The 25,000-nt window shown below is 41.0% G+C and overlaps 1 protein-coding gene and 2 long non-coding RNA genes across 3 annotated transcripts; all 3 read left to right on the forward strand.

Moving 5' to 3' along the window:
• The first annotated feature begins 17,751 nt into the window (after positions 1-17,751).
• Positions 17,752-19,445, forward strand: LOC115258385 (uncharacterized). Its single transcript, XR_003893629.2, has 2 exons — positions 17,752-18,888; positions 18,954-19,445. It is a non-coding gene; the product is annotated as an uncharacterized LOC115258385 (long non-coding RNA).
• A 939-nt stretch (positions 19,446-20,384) lies between these two features.
• On the forward strand, positions 20,385-21,215 carry LOC109397552 (uncharacterized). The gene is made up of 2 exons (XR_003893628.2): positions 20,385-20,480; positions 20,551-21,215. It is a non-coding gene; the product is annotated as an uncharacterized LOC109397552 (long non-coding RNA).
• Positions 21,216-23,412: 2,197 nt separating this feature from the next.
• LOC109433002 (CKLF-like MARVEL transmembrane domain-containing protein 4) lies at positions 23,413-24,337 on the forward strand (the record flags this gene model as incomplete). The annotated part of the gene is given in 1 exon segment (XM_062844008.1): positions 23,413-24,337. A coding segment is annotated over 1 exon segment (159 nt), but the record flags the coding sequence as incomplete, so codon positions are not given.
• Between the last annotated feature and the right edge of the window lie 663 nt (positions 24,338-25,000).

Here is a 25,000-nt window from a genome sequence, read left to right on the forward strand (position 1 = left end):
TTGCCGCCGGTAAAGGGGAGCGAGAATTCCCAAACTCATGATGTCCACGGCATAAATATCACATAAATGTACACCGTGATGATGTCTATGTTGTTTTCAATGTTTTACAGGTACAGCACCACAACAGAAGCAAGAGCCGACCACCGCAACCAACGCAACCAACGCAACCCTCGGTTCGGATAAGGGAACCCAGCATCCGCTGCTAAAGGAGAACGATCGAAGCTCCCTATGACGGACGACCTGACCGGAGAACCCATGATGAGCCGAAGTGACGAGAATGCCTCAGCGCTGGTGAAACGCCTGGAGCATACTACAAATCAAACCCCTGGTCGCCTAATACGCCGTCGCGTGGACTGCTCTTCCGGGTCGATGCCGATTCATTTGAATTGTGAAATGCACATCGATGCACATCATTTGAATCGCAAATTATGTAAACAGACTATTACGGAAAATAAAGGCCTTTTGTTTTGCTAATTAAACGTTCCTGTAATGGTGGTATTTAGTGCAACATGTTACAATTAGAACATATTGCACTAAAATACCATCATTATGGAAATGTTCATCCCAAATTTAAAGTTTTTGATCCTAGAAAAGCAACATAACTTCATTTCAACGAATTTTTGTGTATGGTTGAAACAATCTTCCGAAACAGTTACTTAAAGTCTCAATTCTAGGGTTGAAAGGGGTTGAGTTAAGCATTAACATGCTTGTATCTACCATGAGAATAAATGAGCTGTCAAACCATCAATAATAAATATTGTTGATGTTTGCATAATATGATTGAGTCAACCATATTTCTTGCTCTAATCAGTTCATCAATTTTGATCATTTCAAGCTTCTGTTATGCTTCGTCCTATGGTATTATGCGTACTACAATCTCAAAAAGGGCTTATATAAAAGTCAGTGCACAAATATGCTTGTTCGCGACCGCAATATGATTGATATAACTTTATATTTTTCTCCGTGTACCACAACTCTAATCTGGATTATCGATAACTTACCTTTGAAAATATCAAAATCCGATAAAAATAGGAAATTCTGTTGTTTTAAGATGCTCCGACGACGGTCATGGTGCAGAAGCTGTATCATCCGGTAGTTTGTCTTTTTTTTTATTGTGACAGCTTGACAAATGTTTTCATGGTATTTTAACGAAAACTCAGTGAAAAATAGCAGAAGCTGAAAAGTCGGTACTTGCTTTTACTGACTTTCCTTCCTATCCAGTAGATGTTTGATATTACGGAGCTGTCAGTAAAAAACGGATACCGAATTCAGTAAAAACTCAAATAACAGTACTCAACTTCAATGATTATCAATTAAAAAGCTGAAAACTCGGTATTTTTTGCGTTTTACGGTTTGAAAACCGCAAAATAAATTACCGAACAGAAAAATCAAGATTGAGTGTGTGCCCCACATATAAAGTCGATTTGACCCCACGATGGCAGTGTTCATCGTTAAAATACTCTAGCCCACAAAACGACACGAGCGCCAAACGGCCAAAAACGGCGAGCACTGGAAACAAAAATGACAACACAACAATGTAAGTGATGGGACGCTAGCGCCACGCAACGGGAACATAACCACACACTCTGATATGACCGTTACAAAGTTTTACACAAGGCAGAAAGCAAAGATAGACGTCTGTTCTCTGTGGTATTAGTGTGCTATTTGGCGATTTGCTGTATCGCGTAAGCCTTCGCTGGAACAAAACGTCATGTATCCCAGCGAAGCAACGAAAATATTCAGTGAAAAAAACAATACCTAACGTCAGACGAAGTGCGCTGGACAGCGAGCCAGGCCCTCTATCCAGCGCACTGTGCCCGACGTACGTCTGACACACGGTCACAGAGAACAGTCATCTTAGATGTCGACTTGGCTAATGTCGGTACCAAGAGTACCTTTAGTCGAAACGGAGCGGAATCAATTATTGACGTGACCTTTTGTAGTCCTGGCCTAACAAGTAGTTCGAACTGGAGAGTAGATGATGGCTACACTCACAGCGACCACCTGGCGGTTCGCTACAGTATCGACTACAATAACAGCAGACAATGGATAGAAGAAGAGGCGGCTAGGCCAAGGCCAAGCCCTCGCAGGTGGAAGACATCATACCACAGAGAACAGACGTCTATCTTCGCTTTCTGCCTTGTGTAAAACTTTGTAACGGTCATTTCGGAGTATGTGCACAGAGAACAGACATTTAAGCTCGAACAAAAATACGTCGAAATCGTGTGTAAAGGATTTATGCATACCTCAACGCCACCAACGGAGACTGCCCCACTTATAAAGTCGATTTGACCCCACGATGGCAGTGTTCATCGTTAAAATACATTAGCCCACAAAGCGACACGAGCGCCAAAAGGCCAAAAACGGCGAGCACTGGAAACAAAAATGACAACACAACAATGTAAATGATGGGACGCTAGCGCCATACGACAGGAGCATAACCACATACTCCGAAATGACCGTTACAAAGTTTTACACAAGGCAAAGATAGACGTCTGTTCTCTGTGGTATGTGGTTATGCTCCTGTTGTATGGCGCTAGCGTCCCATCATTTACATTGTTGTGATGTCATTTTTGTTTCCAGTGCTCGCCGTTTTTGGCCTTTTGGCGCTCGTGTCGCTTTGTGGGCTAGTGTATTTTAACGATGAACACTGCCATCGTGGGGTCAAATCGACTTTATAAGTGGGGCAGTCTCCGTTGGTGGCGTTGAGGTATGCATAAATCCTTTACACACGATTTCGACGTATTTTTGTTCGAGCTTAAATGTCTGTTCTCTGTGATCATACTTCGACGAAGGGGTATTTAGGGAGGCGCTCCGCCGTGAGCGAAACATAATCGGTTTAGACGGCGACGAGCTGGTAGCGGTGCTCTCACGTGCGTGTGATGCGACCATGCCTAGGCGAGTCCACCCTAGAAATGGGAGGCCACCGGCTTACTGGTGGACCGACGAGATTGCGGACCTGCGCCGCGCCTGCCTACGGGCTAGGCGGCGGATGCAGCGAGCACGATCAGAGGAAGAGCGAAACGAACGGCGGGTGGTGTTCGCCGCTGCAAAAGCCGCGCTTAAGACCGAGATAAGAGCAAGCAAAAAGGCCTGCTTTGAGGGTCTCTGTCAGAGTGCCAATACGAACCCGTGGGGTGACGCCTACAGGATCGTTATGGCCAAGACGAGAGGTGTGATGGCTCCTACAGAGCAATCTCCAGAGATGTTGGAGGGGATCATTGGAGGACTTTTTCCGCGTCATGATCCTAGTCCTTGGCCTCCTTTCGTAGGACAGCCGGGGACTGGGGCTGGCGATGAGGAGAGGGTCACCGATGTGGAACTTGCGGGGATAGCTAAGTCCCTTAGCGTAGGTAAGGCTCCAGGTCCGGACGGAGTTCCGAACCTGGCCTTAAAAGTAGCTATTGCAGAGGCTCCCGAGATGTTCAGGTCTGCTATGCAGAAATGCCTGGACGAGGGAGTTTTCCCAGAAGCTTGGAAGAGGCAGAGCCTGGTACCACAGAGAACAGACGTCTATTTTTGCTTTCTGCCTTGTGTAAAACTTTGTAACGGTCATTTCGGAGTATGTGGTTATGCTCCTGTTGTATGGCGCTAGCGTCCCATCATTTACATTGTTGTGATGTCATTTTTGTTTCCAGTGCTCGCCGTTTTTGGCCTTTTGGCGCTCGTGTCGCTTTGTGGGCTAATGTATTTTAACGATGAACACTGCCATCGTGGGGTCAAATCGACTTTATAAGTGGGGCAGTCTCCGTTGGTGGCGTTGAGGTATGCATAAATCCTTTACACACGATTTCGACGTATTTTTGTTCGAGCTTAAATGTCTGTTCTCTGTGCTGGTACTATTGCCAAAGGCGGGGAAACCACCCGGAGACCCGTCGGCATATAGACCAATATGCTTGATTGACACGGCGGGGAAGGTGCTCGAAAAGATCATCCTCAATAGAATGTTGCGGTTCACCGAGGGCGAAAATGGTCTTTCGAGTAACCAGTACGGCTTCCGGAAGGGGAGGTCCACCGTAGACGCTATCTTGTCGGTTACAAAAACCGCCGATAAAGCACTCGAGCCTAAGAGGAGGGGAATTCGCTTTTGCGCGGTAGTGACTCTGGATGTAAGGAATGCGTTTAATAGCGCCAGCTGGTCTGCTATTGCCGATGCGCTCTTGCGTCTGGGGATACCGGAGTACCTGTACAAGATTCTCGGAAGTTACTTTCAGAATCGTGTACTAGTCTACGACACGGAGGTGGGTCGGAAGTGCTTTCACATAACCTCAGGAGTCCCGCAAGGTTCCATCCTGGGTCCGGTGTTATGGAATGTCATGTACGACGAGGTGTTGAGGTTAGAGCACAGAGAACAGACGTTTAAGCTCGAACAAAAATACGTCGAAACCGTGTGTAAAGGATTTAAGTGTACTTCAATGCCACCAGTGGAGACTGCTCCACATATAAAGTCGATTTGACTCCACGATGGCAGTGTTCATCGTTAAAATACACTAGCCCACAGAGCGACACGAGCGCCAAACGTCCTAAAACGGCGAGCACTGGAAACAAATATGACAACACAACAATAAGGCAATCTGGCGTTCATCACCCTTCTCTCTCAAGCAGCAGCAGAAGGGGAATTTTTTGTTTAATGTTTTCATAGGGAAACGTTTCCCTATGAAAACAAACTTATCCTCCTCGGCAGCCAAAAAGAGAAAGGTGATTAAACGTCAGATAGCCTTATGTAAGTGATGGGACGCTAGCGCCACGCAACGAGAGCATAACCACATACTTTATTTATTTATTTATTTCGTCAATCAGCGTAGACTAGTACACATATTTGTACACATTTCTCTTATCTTCTAATGTTCTTATATATTTTGAAAAGAAAAAAAGTTTATGTGTAAAATTAAAATTTAGATTGAATACCCTGGTTATGTGTTGCGATTTCGAATGGTATTAAAATATTTTCTTAGATTTTGCCGAGACATTGTAAAGTCGATTGTTTCGCAATGCTGATTGTAAATATCCATCATTCGATTCAAAGGCCCAAATTTGGCATAATTAGTTCTGTGATGATGAAATAAGTTTCGATTTCTTAGTTGCCTTGAAGGAATGTAAAAGTTTAATTTCGATAAGATTTCAGATGCATCAATCCTTTGCGAAACGATATCATTTACGAAAACAACCATTGCTACTTCACGTCGCTCTTTCAAAGTTTGTATGTCTATAAGCATGCAGCGTGCTTTGTATGATGGTAGAGGAAATGAAGTCCAACCTAATTTACGAAGAGCGAATAGAAGAAATTGTTTTTGTACAGATTCGAGTCTTTCTTCATGTGTGATTGAAAATGGTGACCATACAATGCTGCAGTATTCCATGATTGATCTTACATATGACACAAAAAGCGTTTTGATTGTGTATGGGTCATGAAAGTTGTAGCAGAACCGTTTTATGAACCCTAACATGTTGTTCGCCCTGTGAATGATAGTATTGTAGTGGTCTACGAAAGTTAGCTTAGTGTCTAATATTACGCCTAGATCCCTAACTCTATCACTTTTTTCCACAATTTGATTTCCTAATGCGATTGAAATATATGGTGTTGTTCTTTTTCTGCTAAATGATATTAGATTGCATTTCTTTACATTCAGTTCTAATAAGCTCTTCTTGCACCATATGTAGAATTTGTCTATTTCATTGCGGAATACATTGATGTCTTCTTCATTTCTGATTTCCAGAAAGAGCTTCATGTCGTCGGCATAAATTAATACCCATTCAGTTTGTTGAGAATGAAGGAAATGTCGTTTACGTACATGATAAAAAGAAGGGGTCCCAAATGAGAGCCTTGAGGGACACCCGAAGTGACTTGAATTGGTTTCGATTTGGTTTCATCAAATGATTTGTTGGCGGTCTGTTAAGTATGATTCAACCCATTTAAGAAGGCCTGGCTCAAATCCAATATTTTTCCAGTTTGAAAAGCAGCATTGGTATATCGATGCGATCAAATGCTTTACTAAAGTCCGTATAAAGAGCTTCTACGTGGTTTCCATTATCCATTGTATTCGAGGAAAAGTCAACGAAATGAAGCAGGTTTGTTGTTGTTGAGCGACCCTTGAAAAAGCCGTGTTGTGCTCCAGTGATTCTATTTTTGATTTGGAGAAAAAGCTTTTCGTTGACAATAGCCTCGAAAAGTTTCGGAATGCAAGAGATGAGGGCAATACCACGATAATTACGTATATCAGATTTTCGGCCGGATTTAAAGATAGGTACTAAAAAAGAGCTTTTCCATATTTTAGGGAATATTCCAGTTTCCAGTGATTTGTTAAAAAGCCAAAATAATGGAGAAGTAAGCTCTTTTGCTAATTTTTTCATAAAAATTGGTGGAATCGTATCCGGGCCAGGACCTTTGGACGCGTCTAAGTTCATTAGGGCGTCTAGGATTTCCTTCACGTGGATTTGACTCACTCCAATATCCCTGGAAAATTCTGGATAAAATGCAAAATAGTCACGGTCACGATCGTCTTCCGAGAATGTGGTATAGATTTCTTGGAAAAACTCTGCAAAAAGGTTGCAGTTTTTTCCGAGTTATCCCCAAAATTTTCGTCAAGATGCATTACGGATGGAAAATTGTCAGATTTTAGTTTTGTTTTTACGTAATTAAAGAAGTTCTTTGGACAGGACTTTATTTCAAGTTCAGTTTTTGATATGTATTCTTCAAATGCATTACTGATGGCTAGATTCAGTTGATCGCAGATCTCCAAATATTTTGCTAGGTTCTCATCGCTTTGGTGGTTTTTGTAGATTTTGTGTGCTTTTTGCATGCGATTTTTCAAATTTTTTATTTGGTTGTTATACCAAATTGGACTGTTTGTACTTTTGTGTCGACGTATTTTCTTTGCGGGAATTCCTCGTTTGATAACTTCCCGTAAAATTTCATTGAGAATGCATGCTGCCGTTTCGACATTTCCTTCATTCCTAATAATTGTTTGCCAATCAATGCTATTCAATCTTAATTTAATTATTTCATAGTTCGCTGATTGGTATTCAAAGACTTCCACGAAATCATAGTCGTTGGGTCTTACCTATTCATGTATGAATTACGAGTATTCGATTGCCGTGTGAAACGCTTCATTTTTCCACAATGGGTTTAATGATTCGGACACACAGAAATCCTCATAAACGTTCGTCAGTAAAAAATCCAAATAGCAATTCTGTCTGTTTTTAATATGATTGATTTGGTTCAGTCCTAAATTAGAAATTTTGTCAAAGATGAACTGTAATGTTGCATTGTCCCCAACGACTGGCAGTAAAATACTTTCATTTTCAGAGTCTAGAATGAAATCAGCGTTGCGTTGGTTAAAATCACCGTAGATGTGAACTTTAACCTCAGGAGGCAGCTGCGATAAAACTTGTTCTGCACATTCGAAGAAGCTTTCATAGGTGCTTTTATGAGCATGGTCTGGTGGAAAATACACGGAAGCAAATACATGTGTTTCGCCTGCTATGTGTGATTTCACCCAGACGTGCTCAAATTCGGAAAATTTTGAAGTATTAATTATTTCTGAGTTGAAATTGGCAGATACAGCTACGAGAACTCCTCCGCCAGATTTCCTACTAGACTCGTAAAAATTACGGTCGTCTCTGAATACATTAAAATTGCTTCCGAAAACTTCTTCACCTTTTACACTTTCATCCCAGCTGGTTTCCGTTGCCAGAATAGCCGAAAAAGATGTGCTCAAAATATTTTTGTAAATTTCTTTCATTTTAGCTGCGCTTTTCATGCGGTTGAAATTTTGACAGTAAATCAAAATTTCTGTCGCATTTTGTTTATTCTGTGAAGAAGTTTTAGGAAGCTCGTCGCTACTTAAAATTATACTGCTCGTTTCCGTGGAATGAGGCGTCTTTACTTTCGAAAAACTTAAACTACTCTCTTCTGTGAGAGAGGGCGTCCTTACTTCCGAAAATTCTGGCTGGTTGACGGTGAGCAGAACCGATTGGTGCTCTCCCGAAGCTGCTGTAGGCGATGTGTACGTTCACTCACCAGGTATTGACGATACGACTGCAGGTCTGCGGTGGCTTCAGCAGGTCCAATTCCATACTCCTGATGTACTTCGATGAATATACGATGAAGATGTTCGGGAGCCGACGGTAGTCCTTCAGATGCAAGGAGCATCCTTATGTTGGTTGGTGTCAGTCCATCGATGCAAACATTTGGGGGTTGGTCTTTCATATACGCAAGAAACAACCGAACGACTCTCATGATGGCAGGGTCACGTAGTCTGGCTTTTAGGAATCGCCCGTCACCTTCCGTAGATTGCTGCGTCAGACGAACGATGGGTGGTCTCATTGGATCCAATTCGAATTGGCCGTCAGGGGTTGGTGGTTGTTCTTGTTGCTGCTGCTGTTCATTTCGCTGAGTATTGGCAATTGGTTCATAATTCTGGGTCCGTGTCGTTTCACCCAGATTTATCGTTTCACCTTTTTTGAATTTTATGAACGATTTTGCAGCAGGAGCAGAAAGAGCTGCAATTGGGTGGTCTGTCGATGTTGGAGGCCCAGAAAATTGTTGCTTTGCCATCAATAGTAGCTGCTTGTCTGTAGGTTTATTTTTGCCATTATTAGAGATTGATGGTGGTATTTTTTGTTTACGACGTTTTTTACTATGAGTCGTCTTTTCCGCCGAAGTGTTGTTGAAGTTCTGGATGCCTAGTTTCTTTTGGATTGTTATTGCATGCTGCTGACGATATTCTTCCAGCTTCTTCCAGTCTGGGCTCCAGCTACATTTTTTCCTTGGTAAGCATTTCCACCCAGGCTCATTTAGATGCGTAGAGCAGCTCCGCTTAGGTTGAGCTTCTGCACCTATTTTAGCCATTTTTGCGCGCTCCATTTTTTCTCGACGTTCCCGTAATCCGTAACCCGTAACGTGGGTAGATCACCTTGGAATGGTACGTTACGGTGTAAGATCTACCATTTCAAGTTTTGATCTTGCTATTTTCCAGCCTGGTTTATTTAAATGCAGGAACATTCCAGGATTAAAATTTGGTATACTTTTTTACACTATTTATTTATTTATTTTTATTCTGTTTATTTTTCACTGCTAATATACCGTTTGTTTCAGAGGGATGGAGGTAAATTTAAACTATATATAAATAACAATTAACAAAAATATAACAGTGGAGAACGTATCACAATTTAATACTTTTTTCTATTTCAGATTTACAAGCAGGCAATCAGCGATCAAAACGGCGAAGCATCTCTTTCTTTGAAAAGTTCAAGATTACCGTACGATACAGTGACAAGTAGACTACGTTTTCCGCGTCGATTTATCCGTGCCGAGTACCAGAATTTCGGTTTTTTTAACGATATTTTTTTTTTGTTCATCTCATCTTCAACTTATATTACGCGTCGCGAACATTCGCGGATAATAAATATGTACAACGATTTTGTTATCCGCAATCTTATTAACACGGGAACGCGGAAAAAAATAATACAAGAACATAGATGAAACTCAAAAGCAACGATTCTAGTTGTTTAGTTGTCCAGTTTTGTCGTAAAGCTACGCGGCGCGGGTTTCGGTTTTTCAGCATTGGCAGTAACACTAAACGGAATTGCATACAGTTTATTTTCTGACTGAGAAACGATAAGCTTAAAACGTGCGTTATTACGAGTTGATCCGACATAAGCGTGGTTTAAAAAATATTCATACCCGGTATATAATTAAATTTAATACACAAACATACAATAAAATTATTGTATTCTTCCGACAGCCGGCTGGCGGAAGACTAAATCATATCAAGGGTTGCATAGCTCACATCACTTACCAATGTGAATCCAGATCTATGGAACTATCTATCCCTTCCCTTCCCTTGTAACAAACTTCCTTCCTGTGACAACCGTGGGGATGCGGAGGTACACACGGTCTCTAGTAGCAATGGATGTCACACCAACATTCCTTCCCTTCCCCGATGACCGTAAGGACGTGGCCGGCGCCGGTACTGACAATATAAAGTTTTGAACCTTCAAAATTGCACATTGAGGATGGAAAGCTACACCCAGGCCCCATCCATTTGGTTCCCTGTGCAATGTTGACTGTTCTGGTCAGTAACGGAGTAACAACTACGAATTGTACGGTCATCTCATGCTCATGCTCATGCTCCATTTTTTCTCGACGTTCAGCAAACAGAGTGGCAATTTCATCACACTTCGATGCGGTGTTATTTTTACGGGTCGTAGAAGGTAAATTGGCATTGCAGCTTGGTGTAGGATTCTGAGTGGCTACTGATTCTGCAAGCTCTTCCGCCAAGGTTTTGTTTTCTTTGGGTTGTAAATTTGCCTCAGTTTTGTTGGTGATAGAGGAAATTGCAGCAGAGACTGATTTGATTTCTTCCAATATTTCATCGAAAGTTTTCCTGTCGCAGTTGGAAATAGCAGGTGTAGCTTGGCTCAAATGATTCGTTGATGATGCCAATGTTTCGGTACTTTTAGTCAAAAGAACCACGTCGTTTCTCAGGCAATCCAGCCTTTCGTCAAAAAGTTGATTAATTTTCTGCGATAATGCCTTATTCGACTCGCTTATGTCAGCCACCGTAGAGGTCGCGCGTGAGTCACATGACTGCATGTGCTGATTAAGGCTCAAATATCCAGCAATCCTAGCTGGCAATCCCAAGTAACCATGACGCTGCATATAGAGCATTAATTTCGCTTTATAGTGTATTATACGACATGCAATGTAAAGTTGTTTTGTCGTATAGGTACCATTAAAGTAGGTTTAAAGTCGAAAGTGGCGCTACTATTGTTGATTTGAAGCAAGCTTTACTGTGGTGATTGCTAAAGCATAAAAAATGCTTGTACCATATAGCTAATGCAATGAAATAGTATGGAATGTATACTTAAGGCATCATGTCAACAAAAGAAAAAAAAAGTATTTTTTTCATTTTTCGGTCTATTTTTATCTTCTCATACCTGTTCCGATACTCTCACTCTGATGTTTTTTATTCTAATTCGGGAATTGAACTTAGACTGCTGAAACTGGACTGCGATGAAACTCGGACGCGCTAACGCTGTGCTACGACTACCATGCATTTTGCACCCGGAAAAATGTGCAACATAAAGTAACGTATACTCAGCTCGTGTTTTATTGATTTGTGTTTTCAGCAGCTCTAAGAAATTGTGCTAGGGTCTGAATAAGTTATCTTACTCTCCCAAATTCATTCGAAAACAAGCGATTGTAGAACCAATTGATTCCACAAACGAAGATAATATAAAGATATAAATTCTGCTCTTATTGTTTTAATACGTGCTCACTTCTACCATTTATTTTATGAAATCGGGGCACTATATGTTAATTAAGGAAACCAATACCTCAACCCCACATAATTTTTGTTCCCTCAGCATCTGATTGTCTTTATGTCCCAACCAGAATAAAAAAAAAAACATACACAATATAAATTTTCAGCAACATCTGAGCATGATAATCCAAGTTCTACGCAGCAATCCATGAAAATTTGGGTTTGTTTTTCTTTTCTTTTTAAATGGTTGTGTTTTTAAAAAGGTTGTACAGATTTTTTTTCAAACTGATGTTTTTTTTTCTGTTTACAACTATGAAAGCATTAGTTAAAGCATATATAAAGTAATAAATCCTTGCATTATTGATTGCCATAAAGCTTTAAACATGGTAATGCAATGAAGCATTAAACAACGTCCCTATAGAACTATGCCGAACTGTCAAAATGCCATAATGCTTCAATGCTTTCATAATGTAGATTAAACGCTTTATTACTTGACAGGTGGAGAATAAAAGTTATCTCGCATTAGCTAAACTATAATACGATTGAATTAATGTTATGATATAATGCTTGTGGTTACTTGGGATGTGTTTGTGAAATAAAAATGCAATCATCAATCTGCGTGTTTGTGGTGGTGCGATCTTGTATGAAAATTGAGCTGGTAACACAAATACATGCGAGTTACGGTTCTGTTTAAAGATGGGAAGTATTGCAATTTGAAATAAAAAAATTAAGCCACAAAAAATCAAATTATTTGGTTCAATTTTCTTTATTGAATCTAAATTTTTGAAAACGATTACAAAATAAAAATTAAACTAACAGTTTTATTTCTAAGGAACCGGAGGAGTCATATCTGACACCGGCAATGCAACCGAGAAAACAAACGTGTCTGAGGCCATTGAAGATGCGACAGCAGCAGCAATATAGTCCGGTACCAAAAAGCAGAACCGCGCATATAAAAAAAATCAATTCTTTACATTGACTTCGTTTTCTATCACTTTACGAATTAGTATGTTTTCGAAGAAATCTTTGATTATTTCTTCCACCTTCTCTTCAAAAAATGTAGGATCAATTTGAGTTTCCTTTACCAAATAATCATCAATGCTGTTACTGTTAACAAAGCACACAATCGCATTTTCTGCTACACAAGCGTGGAGTGAAACTTGAATTTCGCAGGTTGTTTTTCTGTCAAAAAAAATTTCACCATCTTTTAACTTGCATCCAAGCTTAGCTGCATTTTCTTTGATCGGTCCTTTGATGGCTTTTTTCTTAACAATCATTATTGTTTTTCCATCTTCCGATACTCCCGAAAAGAATATTATACATGAATAATTAACCTCACATTTTAAAATAATCAAGGAATACCATCTGGAATACAGCATATATAGTTGTGGCATCTATTATTGTATCAGTATTGTTTCAAAATTAATCGTTTCTTAACATGTTAACTACAAAACGTAATTCTAGCTTTTTCAGATAGTTCAACTACGTAGCATGGTTTTGATACAAGAAATTTCATATAAATGTTTGCCTTATTCAAGGAGCATTACGCAGTGCATAATTTTGCACTTGATAGATAATTGCTAGTTTATTTGGTGTTTTTTTTTTCAAGTGAGGTTCAGTTTTTCGAATAAACTTGTATTGATTATTTTATAATATATCTCCTTATTCACTGTATTCCTGGAACAAGATTTACTTTTCAGCATATTTTAGAAATTTATTATTAACCGAGAGCTTTCCTAACTGGTTACCCGAGATGACAAAATGAATCTCCAGGGGGCTGTCCATAAACCACGTGGTCATGAGGGGGGGGGGGGGGGGGTTCGACCAATGACCATTTTGTATGGACAAATAAAAAATTTTGTATGGACAAATGACCACGGGGGGGGGGGGGGGTTTGAAAAGTCCCAAAAAATGACCACGTGGTTTATGGACAGCCCCCAGGTTACCGGAGAGTGTTTATATCTTGCTCAATTCTATGCGTTGTAATTACGCTGAATCTTTCCAAAAAAAATTATAATGTTAACACGTCTGGGACCAATATTAGCCAAAGAACACTAAGTTGAAGAGAGGCAGGTCAAGTTCCAAAGGGAACGTTGAGCCATACAGAAGATCAAACTGCTTAACGATCAAAGCAAATAACACACACTAAGGGGTACAAAAACCGTAACCAACCTAGTAATGTATCAAATCCATGCATATTTGTCTGGATTTTTTCTCGTGAGTTGTGAAAAACCCATTGCCGTTAGCCCCGAATGTCATTTTTATCAAATTTGTAAATATTGTTTTTGTTGTTATTCTAAATATGTATATTGAATTGACTTACGTGTTTCTGCGTTGGACTTGGAGAGATGTAACGTTTGCACTGAAGTAATGCCTCCATCGTCATTGACCGGTTCTCGACCGATTGGGTCCGAATCCGAAAGGGGCATCATTTCATCATAAGTCCAAAGAGAACTTTCACCAAGCGAGTCGCTTTGCAAAGATAAGTCCCTCAGAAAACATGCCGTGTCGTCGGTGAATGACGGCCAAACATCTTCACTGGTCGCCGGTCGGGAGGATATTTGACCGCTGAGAGTCATTTGTTTCACAAAATTCTCTCAACCTCCGACTCAAAGCCACTATGTATAGAACCGAATTCGGATAGGGTGCTGCAGACTGAGCAATAGAGCTTGCTGACGTTTATTCACCTCTCTCTTTCAAGCTTGCAGGCGGGATAGGATTTGTTTTCATCGGGAAACCTTTCCTGATGACAACAAATCCTATTCCGCCTGCATGTTTGAAAGAGAAAGGTGAATAAACGTCAGCAAGCTCTATAGTCCCAGAAATCACACTCATCATCACTAGCTGCTTCTGCCCCCCAGGAACCACTCACATCTTCCCATGCTTCACACGGTGGAATATAGAGCTTGCTGACGTTTATTCACCTTTCTCTTTCCAACATGCAGGCGGAATAGGATTTGTTGTCATCAGGAAAGGTTTCCCGATGAAAACAAATCCTATCCCGCCAGCATGCCTGAAAGAGAGAGGTGAATAAACGTCAGCAAGCTCTATTGCTTGAATCTTCTTGAAAATCACTCCCATCACTAGCAGCTTCATTTACACTACGGTTTGGCACTTTTTTTCCAGCTTCACGCTTGATGGCAGCTTACTGGGCCTTGGTTTTTCGCGGCATTCTTCGCAGTAACACGTCAATTGAACTTTTATCACCCACAAAAACTTACGTTCAATGAGTCATGTACATTATTGAACCGACTGATGCTTCGAAACGTAAACAAAAAACATATGATCGAGCATATGGTGTTTTCTCGTCAGTGTGGCCGAACATCCTGCTTCCAGCGACTTCACAAAATGAAATAAAATAATGGATGATGCTATTGCACGTTATTACGTGGATGAGTATTTTACATTTACTTGAATCAATTATGCTAATACAAAAGAACTTTATGAAACACTCATAAATGTTTATTTGTTTAGAATAAACGGTCATTTTATTAACTTTGTTTTGAGTAATGGCAGCGCACTCCTGGCAATGCTGGCCAATGATTGCAAGGCTCACACATGCTCGCTAGGATATTGCCACACATAATGCAATGTATTAGTATAGCAGCCGTGGTGTACCGATTGCATTTTATGAGTTCATAAAGTGATTTAATAAAACGCAGTTTTCTTTTATTTAAGTTAATGAACAGTGATAAATGTGCCCAATATACATTCTTTGAGAACATATCGTGCAAGTGGAATACATTTCAAGGGAAATTTTGGTGCGCGAGTGAAAGAAAAAAGCCGTTGAATTGTCGTGTTGCTGGGGGCGATATCCCATGCAAAACAGAATAAATTAGTGTTAGTGCTGAGCCGTGGGAGCATAATTTATTTTCTAAAACAGTTTATTCCAAAATATGATGATATTATCGCCTGTAAAAGGTAAATGGTAATAGAATGATGTTTCAGAATTTGCCTGAAATGTTTAGAATTGTGATAATGTATCTATTTGGGCCGTAGCAAGCCTTTGAACTTGGTGGCGGTTTTTTATCCTCGATTTCGAGCCTTGTCAATGATTAATGATGATGATACTTTTAGAGGATGGAGGTTAGTTTCCTCTTAAATGAAATGCACAAGCTTTCGTTGTTTCTGTTTGTCGTATCCAGCACGTTTTTTACATCTTTTAGCAAGTGCTCGATGTTCTCAAAAAGTAATGACACTGAAGATAACTTCTTCAGGTCGGCTATAATACGATGGTTTGCGTCCGTCTGCATACGAATAGCCTTTCCAAGCTCTTCCTGTTGATGAAGCATTATGCGCACATCGGCCTCTTTCCGTAGAATTTCCTGGCAGTTTGCACATAAAGGAGCCATAAACGCAGTGATTAGCTCCTCCCGATGTCGTTGCACTCCGATACAGGCTGCGTGGAAACGCTTATTGCAATAGACACATTTCCACAAGAAGTGATCATCGTTGATATTGCAGGATTTAACACCACACGGCATGATGAGTAATTTCAATTTCACACGACACGGTGGTTCGATAACGCGCGCGACGAATATTTATGTTTAAAAAAAAGGTTACTTAAACAAAAAGTTACTTGCGAAGCACGAGAAGCGCACAACGCGTTGTGTCGTCGAGGTTGACAAAAAATATATACAATTTAAATTGCGGACCGTACCGAAAAGACGTCCACACCTCACGACTGTCCGTGGAAGAAAAAAAATACTCTGATATGACCGTTACAAAGTTTTAAACAAGGCAGAAAGCGAAGATATACGTCTGTTCTCTGTGGTTCGAGTATCCAGTGGGAGTGGTGATTGTCGGATTTGCCGACGACATTACGCTCGAAGTCTACGGTGAAACGATCGAGGAGGTAAAGTTGACTACCAACCACTCGATCAAGGTTGTGGAGGCATGGATGCGGTCCAGGAAACTGGAGCTGGCTCACCACAAGACAGAGGTGACGGTTGTTAACAACCTGAAGTCGGAGCAGCAGACGGAGATCAGTGTAGGAGACTGTACTATCCTGTCAAAGCGCTCCATCAAACACTTGGGCATGATGATCGACGATAAGCTTACCTTCGGTAGCCACGTCGATTATGCCTGTAAAAGAGCCTCCACAGCTATTGCGGCACTGTCCCGGATGATGTCCAATAGCTCTGCGGTGTACGCCAGTAAGCGCAAGCTTCTGGCTAGTGTTGCTACATCCATACTTAGGTATGGCGGCCCGGCGTGGGGCACCGCGCTAAGTACTAAATGCTACCGACGGAAGCTGGAAAGTACTTACAGGCTTATGTGCCTGAGGGTTGCGAGCGCGTACCGTACCGTGTCACACGACGCTCTCTGCGTCATTACTGGTATGGTGCCTATCAGCATTGTTATCAGTGAGGACATGGAGTGCTTCGAAATGCGCGGCACAAGAGGCATACGCAGGGCTGTCAGGATGGCCTCTATGGTCAAATGGCAGCGCGCGTGGGACAGTTCCACCAAAGGAAGGTGGACCTATAGGTTGATACCGAGGGTAGATAGTTGGATTAATAGGCGCCATGGGGAAGTCACATTCCACCTGACACAGGTCCTTACAGGTCATGGTTGCTTCCGACAGTATCTACACCGTTTCGGGCATGCGGATTCTCCCGAATGCCCAGTGTGCAATGGTTTAGAGGAAACGGCGGAACACGTTTTGTTCGTGTGCCCGCGTTTTCGCACAATGCGTGACCGCATGCTTGCCACATGCGGGGAGGACACAACTCCGGACAACTTGGTCCAGAGGATGTGTAGGGATGAGTTTAGCTGGAACGCCGTTTCAACGGCTATTACCCACATCGTCTGGGAGCTACAGAGGAGGTGGCGCGTGGACTCGGAGAATGGCTAGTCCAGATGCAGTACAAGAGGTGGTCCAGGGGTTCGGAGTCGGCTTCGTAGGTCATACCGGTGCCCTGCGGTCGAGATCGACCCTTACAGCGATTAAGTGGCCGCGGAGAGGAAGTCCCGGTAGCGGTGCTGTCGTGGCGCCGGTCTACTGGGTTGGATCCGAGCCCGCGGTTGGAAAGGTCAGATCGGGTTGCACGTGGGCATCAGTTCTTGATGTCCGCTCAGCAGTAGGGCGCGGGCGGGGTTGACTCTGCCCGCCTTCTGAGGACAAAGAGAGTGGCGAGGACCACTCGGGAAACTGGCTAAGCGCCAGCATGCTACCGTGATGGACTCTCCAAAGCGAGTCATCGATGTTCGTTGCTGCAGGCTACGCAGCTAACCTTGTGGGTGCGATGTGCACTAGCCCCTCTCTGAAGCAATACCTTCTTGGTGGTTCCGGAGAGACGTAGGGTTTGGCGACCATAGGAATGGTTTAGTGGGTACGAAGAGAGAGTAGTCCTGGATTTTACTTTTGTTGTAGAAGACGGCCTGTCAGACCTACACTACCCTAACCTTCTGTCAGGGTGTCTGTTGAGCAGATTATCCCCCTATGGTTTAGAAGGAAAAAAAAAAGAGAACAGACGTCTATCTTTCCTTTCTGCCTTGTGTAAAACTTTGTAACGGTCATATCAGAGTATGTCGTTATGCTCGCGTTGCGTGGCGCTAGCGTCCCATCACTTAAATTGTTGTGTTGTCATTTCAGTTTCCAGTGCTCGCCGTTTTTGACCGTTTGGCGCTCGTGTCGCTTTGTGGGTTAGTGTATTTTATCGATGAACACTGCCATCGTGGGGTCAAATCGACTTTATATGTGGGGCAGTCTCCATTGTGGCGCTGAGATACACTTAAATCCTTTACACACGATTTCGACGTATTTTTGTTCGAGCTTAAACGCCTCCCGCATAGAAAAATACAATTTGCCATAACGTTCAAACAACAAACTTCATCCAACTCTTAAGGTCACATTTTCCCAATGTGTTAAGTGTAAGTTGAACAATAAGAAACCCAAAGCTGTAGACTATTACCAACAGTTTGAGAACATCATGTCAGTTGGTTACAAAATGTTGTAGTACCCAGATATTGTTTAACGACATGCGAATGAAAACTGATGTGCAATGGTGGAAATATGGAGTCACATCACGACAAATAGTTGATTTTTATATTTGCACAACACACGCATACATTGACTTTTTACTATAGATTACATTTTTGCAACAATTTGCTAAATTGTTGCGCCTAATTGTATTTGTGAGCAACAGTATTGAAGAAAAAATCGTTTTTTCTCAAACTTTTGGCTTGCGTTCGTGAGCTTACGCTTCCTCATTTCACACGTAATATTCCACAAAAGCTTGTCTGAAAAAAAAAATCGTTGAGAAAATGCGGTATAATATTACATACATATATTTTTTATGACATTCCTTTATTATTGCGCAACAAAGTGCACCGATAATACAATTTTATCATTTAATTTAATACTTTTTATCAAGGTTTTCATAATCTTAAAAAAAAACGTATTTGAAATTTCTTACTATACTTTTTTGGGATATGCCCTTTTCAAAAGTTACTGTTGTTGTGCCAGCTGCGGCAAGCGCGAGCTGATGGATCACAACCTGAAAATCACAACAGGACGGCAACAAAATTCTGATGGCCGATGGCCAAACCATCCCCGAGGACTCCTCCTCCTGGATACAGCGATTACGAACATCGAGGGACACATGGATTTCTAAAGGTGAGTAAGCTTTCACTTCTTTGGAAGATTTTTTAGGCTCAAAGTCTCTTCACTTTTGATTGCAGGTTGCGGGAAAAGTATCGGACGCTGAAAATTCGCAGCGCACAATCGTGGTAAAAAGTGATCCGCATATTACCATCCTACCCGATTCCGGTTCCATAGCAACAGCAACCACCACAGCCTCAACCAACAACTGCTGATGTTTAGTAGAAGCTACCAAAATATGGAAGCGGATTGCTTCCGGTGAACGCAAGAACTTCGTCAGCAGCATCGGAGTCTGATTTTGACTGCAACTATGGTCTGCAATTGCAGCTGCTCTCTCGCGTTTACACGGCTGATTCTGCTGGACGAGAAGCTGGCAAATGACAACAAGCTTCACAACGTCATACCAACCGGCACACTGAACGAAAACGCCCGCCGTACAAAGAATGATTCTTCATTCAATGCGGTACAGACCCGCAAAATCTGAATTTTAAATGATTTCTCAGCAGAATGATTTGACTGCCTTCGATTGAACCAAAATCATCCTGTAATAAAACTAAAATTGACACAATTAATGAATGATTTTTCGCTTGGGGTTTGTTGTGAATGATTATCATCAAAAAACCATCGGAAAGTATATTCCTCTATGCTTCATACCGAAAATCATTCAATCGCTGAATGAAAATCCCCACAATTCAAAATATGAATTGTCATTCAATCGTGTGCTCAATCCAGGGTTCACTCGGTGATTCCTAAAACTGAATGACAATCGCGATCGAATGATTTACTGAACAATAATGACGGATTCTTGTTTACTTTTTGTATTCTAATTGTCTGCATGTTCCCCATTCTGAAAGTAATTTAATTTAAGATTGTTTTTCATTTTGCTGTTGGTGCGCCATCCTTTGCCAGTTTATAATGGCAAAATCAACGTTGAAGTGGTCGCGGAAAAAAATGCGTCGTGCAAAACTTTTCGACTGTGATGCAGAATAGTGATATATTTATAATGTGTATTAATATAAAATGTGATTTCTGATAATAAAAACCAATAAAATTCAAATTAAAAATAATTCACATACATCAAAGTTTGTTCTATTGTTATTTTCCAAACAACTAATATTACAACCATTTCAACGAGTTCGAGCGAAATTGACTTCAATTGAAATCAGATTCATTCTAACTTGTTGTGATGGTTGTAATATTAGTTGTTTAATTAAGAATTTAAATCAATTTAAATTGTAGACTGCAGTGAACAATGTCTATATACTTTCGTAAAGATTTTCATTCTCATTTCAACCGGTAAACTGAATGGGTTTTGAATGAAAATTATCCATGTCCAGATTTGTTTTGATTCTGAATAGTATGATTATAGTGGTCGCTTTGGATGATTTTCATACCGTCTGTTTTGATTCTGTCAGATCAGCTCTTGAATGACAAAAATCCAAAAATCATCTGATTTTAGGCATGGGGCTCGGATGAGGCAATTTTCATTCAATTTGTGGCGGGGATTTTCGTTCAGTGCACGCGATCCAGACAACTCTTTTGTGACTGTAACTTACAACACAACTCAGCCTTGTAAGAAACGCAGTTCCGGAGGTGACTCACCTCAGGTGAGTTAACATTTCATAAATGTATTTACCTTTGCATTCAATTTACACACCAAAACCTTACATGTTGTAGGGAGAACTGCACTTCTCGCAAAGGTGGCAAAATGCTATTCGCAAAGTGAATGAGCTTGTCAAATAACTGGAGGAGGAGGCTGTTAAGTGACCCATACATTCGGAAGGAGCACATATCCCGTCAGAAACTACCGATGAAAGCGCCTAAATGCTGAATGCCAAACTATGGCAGCATTGCAAACGAGGTTCCTGATGATTCTCCAGGATCACCATGCGCACCACGGAGATGAAAACAGGATCTTAAACGGCATCAAGGCGCAACAAAAATACGTCCCAAAAGGATGTCTAGTTATAGATTTTTGTTTGTATGTTTGTAGCGGAACCATATTCCTTTATTTTTTGTAAATGAGAATACACATTATATTCATTCTTACTTTTTTACTTGAGCCGTGCTTTCCAAAGCAATCTGTTGTTTTTGAGTAACAGTTTTCGCAAACAAACAATTTATTTTAAATCTCATCAAACCAAAATATACATTGATTATATTGTAATTCAAACTTCAGCGAAACAGGTTAGTTTTTATTAATAGACACAAAAAATTGTTTGTTTGCAAAAGCGGTTACTCTAAAATAGCAAATTAAATGTAGTAAAAACTAATTTCAACAATATAGAGTATTGTTTATTGCAACATATTGCACAATAAATGAACAATATAGTTTAAAGCCACATTTTTGCGTCAGATTTATTGTAAAACTATAACACTACAACTTGGTTTACTATAAATATCCCGAAAAATGAACTATAAGTGAACAATCTAGCATATTGTTTTGCGAAAATTTTGTTCGAGAAAAATGCTGATTTTTTATTGTAACCTAACTTAACAGCCTATTCACCATATTGTCAAATGGCCCATTACAATTTGTCATATTGTATGTTACAATATACACACTCTACACCTTAGTGTAAAAGCAGATAACATGTGATGCTGTTAAAGTTAGGTTGGTGATGGTTGTGGATTATATGCGAGTTTGTGCGCTTATAGTTTACAACTATGCGGGGTTCTCTGTGACACGGTTTAGGAGAAGCATCGATTTTCGCGTGTCAAAAATTCCGATTTTCAACTACACGGAGAAAAGCGAATATGCATTTTAGCTTATTGAATAATAAAAAATATTATTTATGCCGTTTTAACCTTCGCAATGCATAAAAAATATGCACCACATCATTTTTATTATGCTCTGTTTGGCATATCTGGCTTTTATTGAATCTCCGTGAACATCAAGTCATTGATGTTATATTGCTGACTGCACCCCAAATTGGACTGACACAATAGTGTGCACACACCTTCAAAGTGTGATTGCAGCGCAAGGACACGTCGGATCGAGTTGAGGTCTTCGGTGCACTTATTCCTTGTAAATGGAGAAATAAATGCACCGAAGACGTCGAGACGATCCGATGCAAATGTGCACTTTTATCACACTTTTTAGGCGTACCAAAAAAAGTGTGATAGTCCAATTTGAGATGTAGTCTGCAATACTTGGGCCTTAACAACATTTTAACTGGTCAACCGGCAGCGGCCGCCATCGCGTAGTTGTTTTCCCGGTACGAACAACACTTTTCCAATCCAAATCCAATCCAAATCCAATCCAAATCCAATCTAAATCCAATCCAAATCTAATCCAAATCCAATCCAAATCCAGTCTAAATTCAATCCAAATCCAAATCCAATCCAAATCCAATCCAAATCCAATCCAAATCCAATCCAAATCCAATCCAAATCCAATCCAAATCCAATCCAAATCCAATCCAAATCCAATCCAAATCCAATCCAAATCCAATCCAAATCCAATCCAAATCCAATCCAAATCCAATCCAAATCCAATCCAAATCCAATCCAAATCCAATCCAAATCCAATCCAAATCCAATCCAAATCCAATCCAAATCCAATCCAAATCCAATCCAAATCCAATCCAAATCCAATCCAAATCCAATCCAAATCCAATCCAAATCCAATCCAAATCCAATCCAAATCCAATCCAAATCCAATCCAAATCCAATCCAAATCCAATCCAAATCCAATCCAAATCCAATCCAAATCCAATCCAAATCCAATCCAAATCCAATCCAAATCCAATCCAAATCCAATCCAAATCCAATCCAAATCCAATCCAAATCCAATCCAAATCCAATCCAAATCCAATCCAAATCCAATCCAAATCCAATCCAAATCCAATCCAAATCCAATCCAAATCCAATCCAAATCCAATCCAAATCCAATCCAAATCCAAATCCAATCCAAATCCAATCCAAATCCAATCCAAATCCAATCCAAATCCAATCCAAATCCAATCCAAATCCAATCCAAATCCAATCCAAATCCAATCCAAATCCAATCCAAATCCAATCCAAATCCAATCCAAATCCAATCCAAATCCAATCCAAATCCAATCCAAATCCAATCCAAATCCAATCCAAATCCAATCCAAATCCAATCCAAATCCAATCCAAATCCAATCCAAACCCAATCCAAATCCATTCCAAATAAAATCTAAATCCAATCCAAATCCAATCCAAATCCAATCCAAATCCAATCCAAATCCAATCTAAATCCAATCCAAATCCAATCCAAATTCAATCCAAATCCAATCCAAATCCAATCCAAATCCAAGCCAAATATAACTAGTTCCGATTTGAACAATCCCAGTTCAAGCATTCACAGACAACCAAAGCAAGATACAAGAACTACGCTTAATGAATCACAGATCTTACCTGCGTGGTGGATGAAAGAGCTTCCAATGAATGACACTCTCACAGAGAGAGATTCAACACTGTGAATGAATCCAACCTCAGCAGAGATGGGTCCGGGTAAGTAAAAACATGGACTGGGCCTCGTTCAACTGCGCGCGCGTTCACCAAGTCAGTATCGAGTGAACGGTCCCAGCGCACAGTCGTAAAAGTTGCCCGAGTTTATCCAGTTGGCCAGGTTGTACATGTGAGAGGACGGAACAAGCAGTTTCCAGAGGGAACACACTGCAACCAACGCGCGCCGCCACATCAGGAGAAAACGAAAGAACGAGACAGAAGATAAACAGGTCTTCTACGCTACAATCAAGTCACCGCCGCAGCAGTAGGGCAGGGCAGCGCAGTGTGCAACCACAACACACCTGTTTGTTATTTTGTGGAAGGTGGTGGTATTATTTTAGTGGAAGCAGAAAAGCGTGCCAGGTGAAAATGCATATTTAATCGAAGCAATTAAAAACCATCGAGTTCGCATTTTAATAAGCAGTGAAAGGGGTCTGTGATAACGGAATACTGCAGTGAAGTACAAAGGGAGCGTGACAAAATTCTTCACGATCGCAGGGTGCGTACACACGGTTTAGAAAACTGCGCTTCAAAAATAGATCTCTCAGCACGCTGGCGGAAGATCTCCGAAGAGTAGAGACGCGTACAAAACGGTATAGGTGTGTGCATTTGGGCAGTGTTTAGGTGGTGCACGGAAGGAGAGGCAGCGAGAGAGATCGCAAGATTCCCGTTTTGTTTTGAGTGTGGTGTGCGGTGCAAAAGTGTCACACTCTAGGCACCGTAGTAGCGGCGAAGTGTATTTAGGTTTGAAGTCTCGGGAAGAGAAAGTTTCCAATAAGTGTATTGAAGCAGCCGCTGCCGCAACCGCGTGGAATCGTAGCCAGCCATGATGACCGAAACGGTGGTAACGGTGGATCAGTCACAGGCAGCGCCGCCTACTGCGGCCCAGCACGGGCAAGCCAAACCGGATAACAGCTTGAACTGGATAAAGTTCAACTTTCAGTACTTCCAGTCCATCCCGGGGATTTTGAAACTGGTGCAGCTGGTGAGTTTCCTAATGTTTCACGTTCGATATCGTTATCTAATTCGGAATTTATCAGCTGACAAACAGAAAAAAATAAAGCATCATCTCTGCAAACAACGTTACAAATTCAGACGCCCAGTAGATAAGATTAGCAGGCGGGTATCGCGCTATGATTGAAAGCAAGAGCCGATGACAAGCGCTGATTAATCGAAGCCGAAAATTTTCGTGGCAACCGGCAACCGTGCAGGTGACAAAAGTCAACAAAAGTGACACTTTTGTTGTCAGATCGCTTAAGGACAGACTTGTTAGAATTCCGAAATGGTCGCCACAATGGCCGACTTTGGCATCTATTCACGATTTTGAGCGCACAAATGTCTTCGTAAATAAAACCAGCGCACCTGATCTTCTTATTTTAAGCTTATTACAAAGGAGCACGAACAGAATAATAAAATGCACTGCTGTTCGAAGCTTGCTTCTTGGGATTTGTGCGTCTGAAATGTTGATGCACTGTTGAAGCGGGATTTCAAGACGTTTGTCCTTAATAGAGCCCCATTAGAGGCCGTTAGTTTTTGTGTTAGTATGAAATGTTATCTTAGTTTTTCCAGTTAGGAAAAAAAATGACGAGGGATGACATTCTTCGACAACTACAAAATTCAAAATCGAGCATGTAACGAAAAGTGGTAA

The sequence above is a fragment of the Aedes albopictus genome, unplaced genomic scaffold (assembly GCF_035046485.1).
Source record: "Aedes albopictus strain Foshan unplaced genomic scaffold, AalbF5 HiC_scaffold_721, whole genome shotgun sequence".
Classification (NCBI taxonomy): domain Eukaryota; kingdom Metazoa; phylum Arthropoda; class Insecta; order Diptera; family Culicidae; genus Aedes; species Aedes albopictus.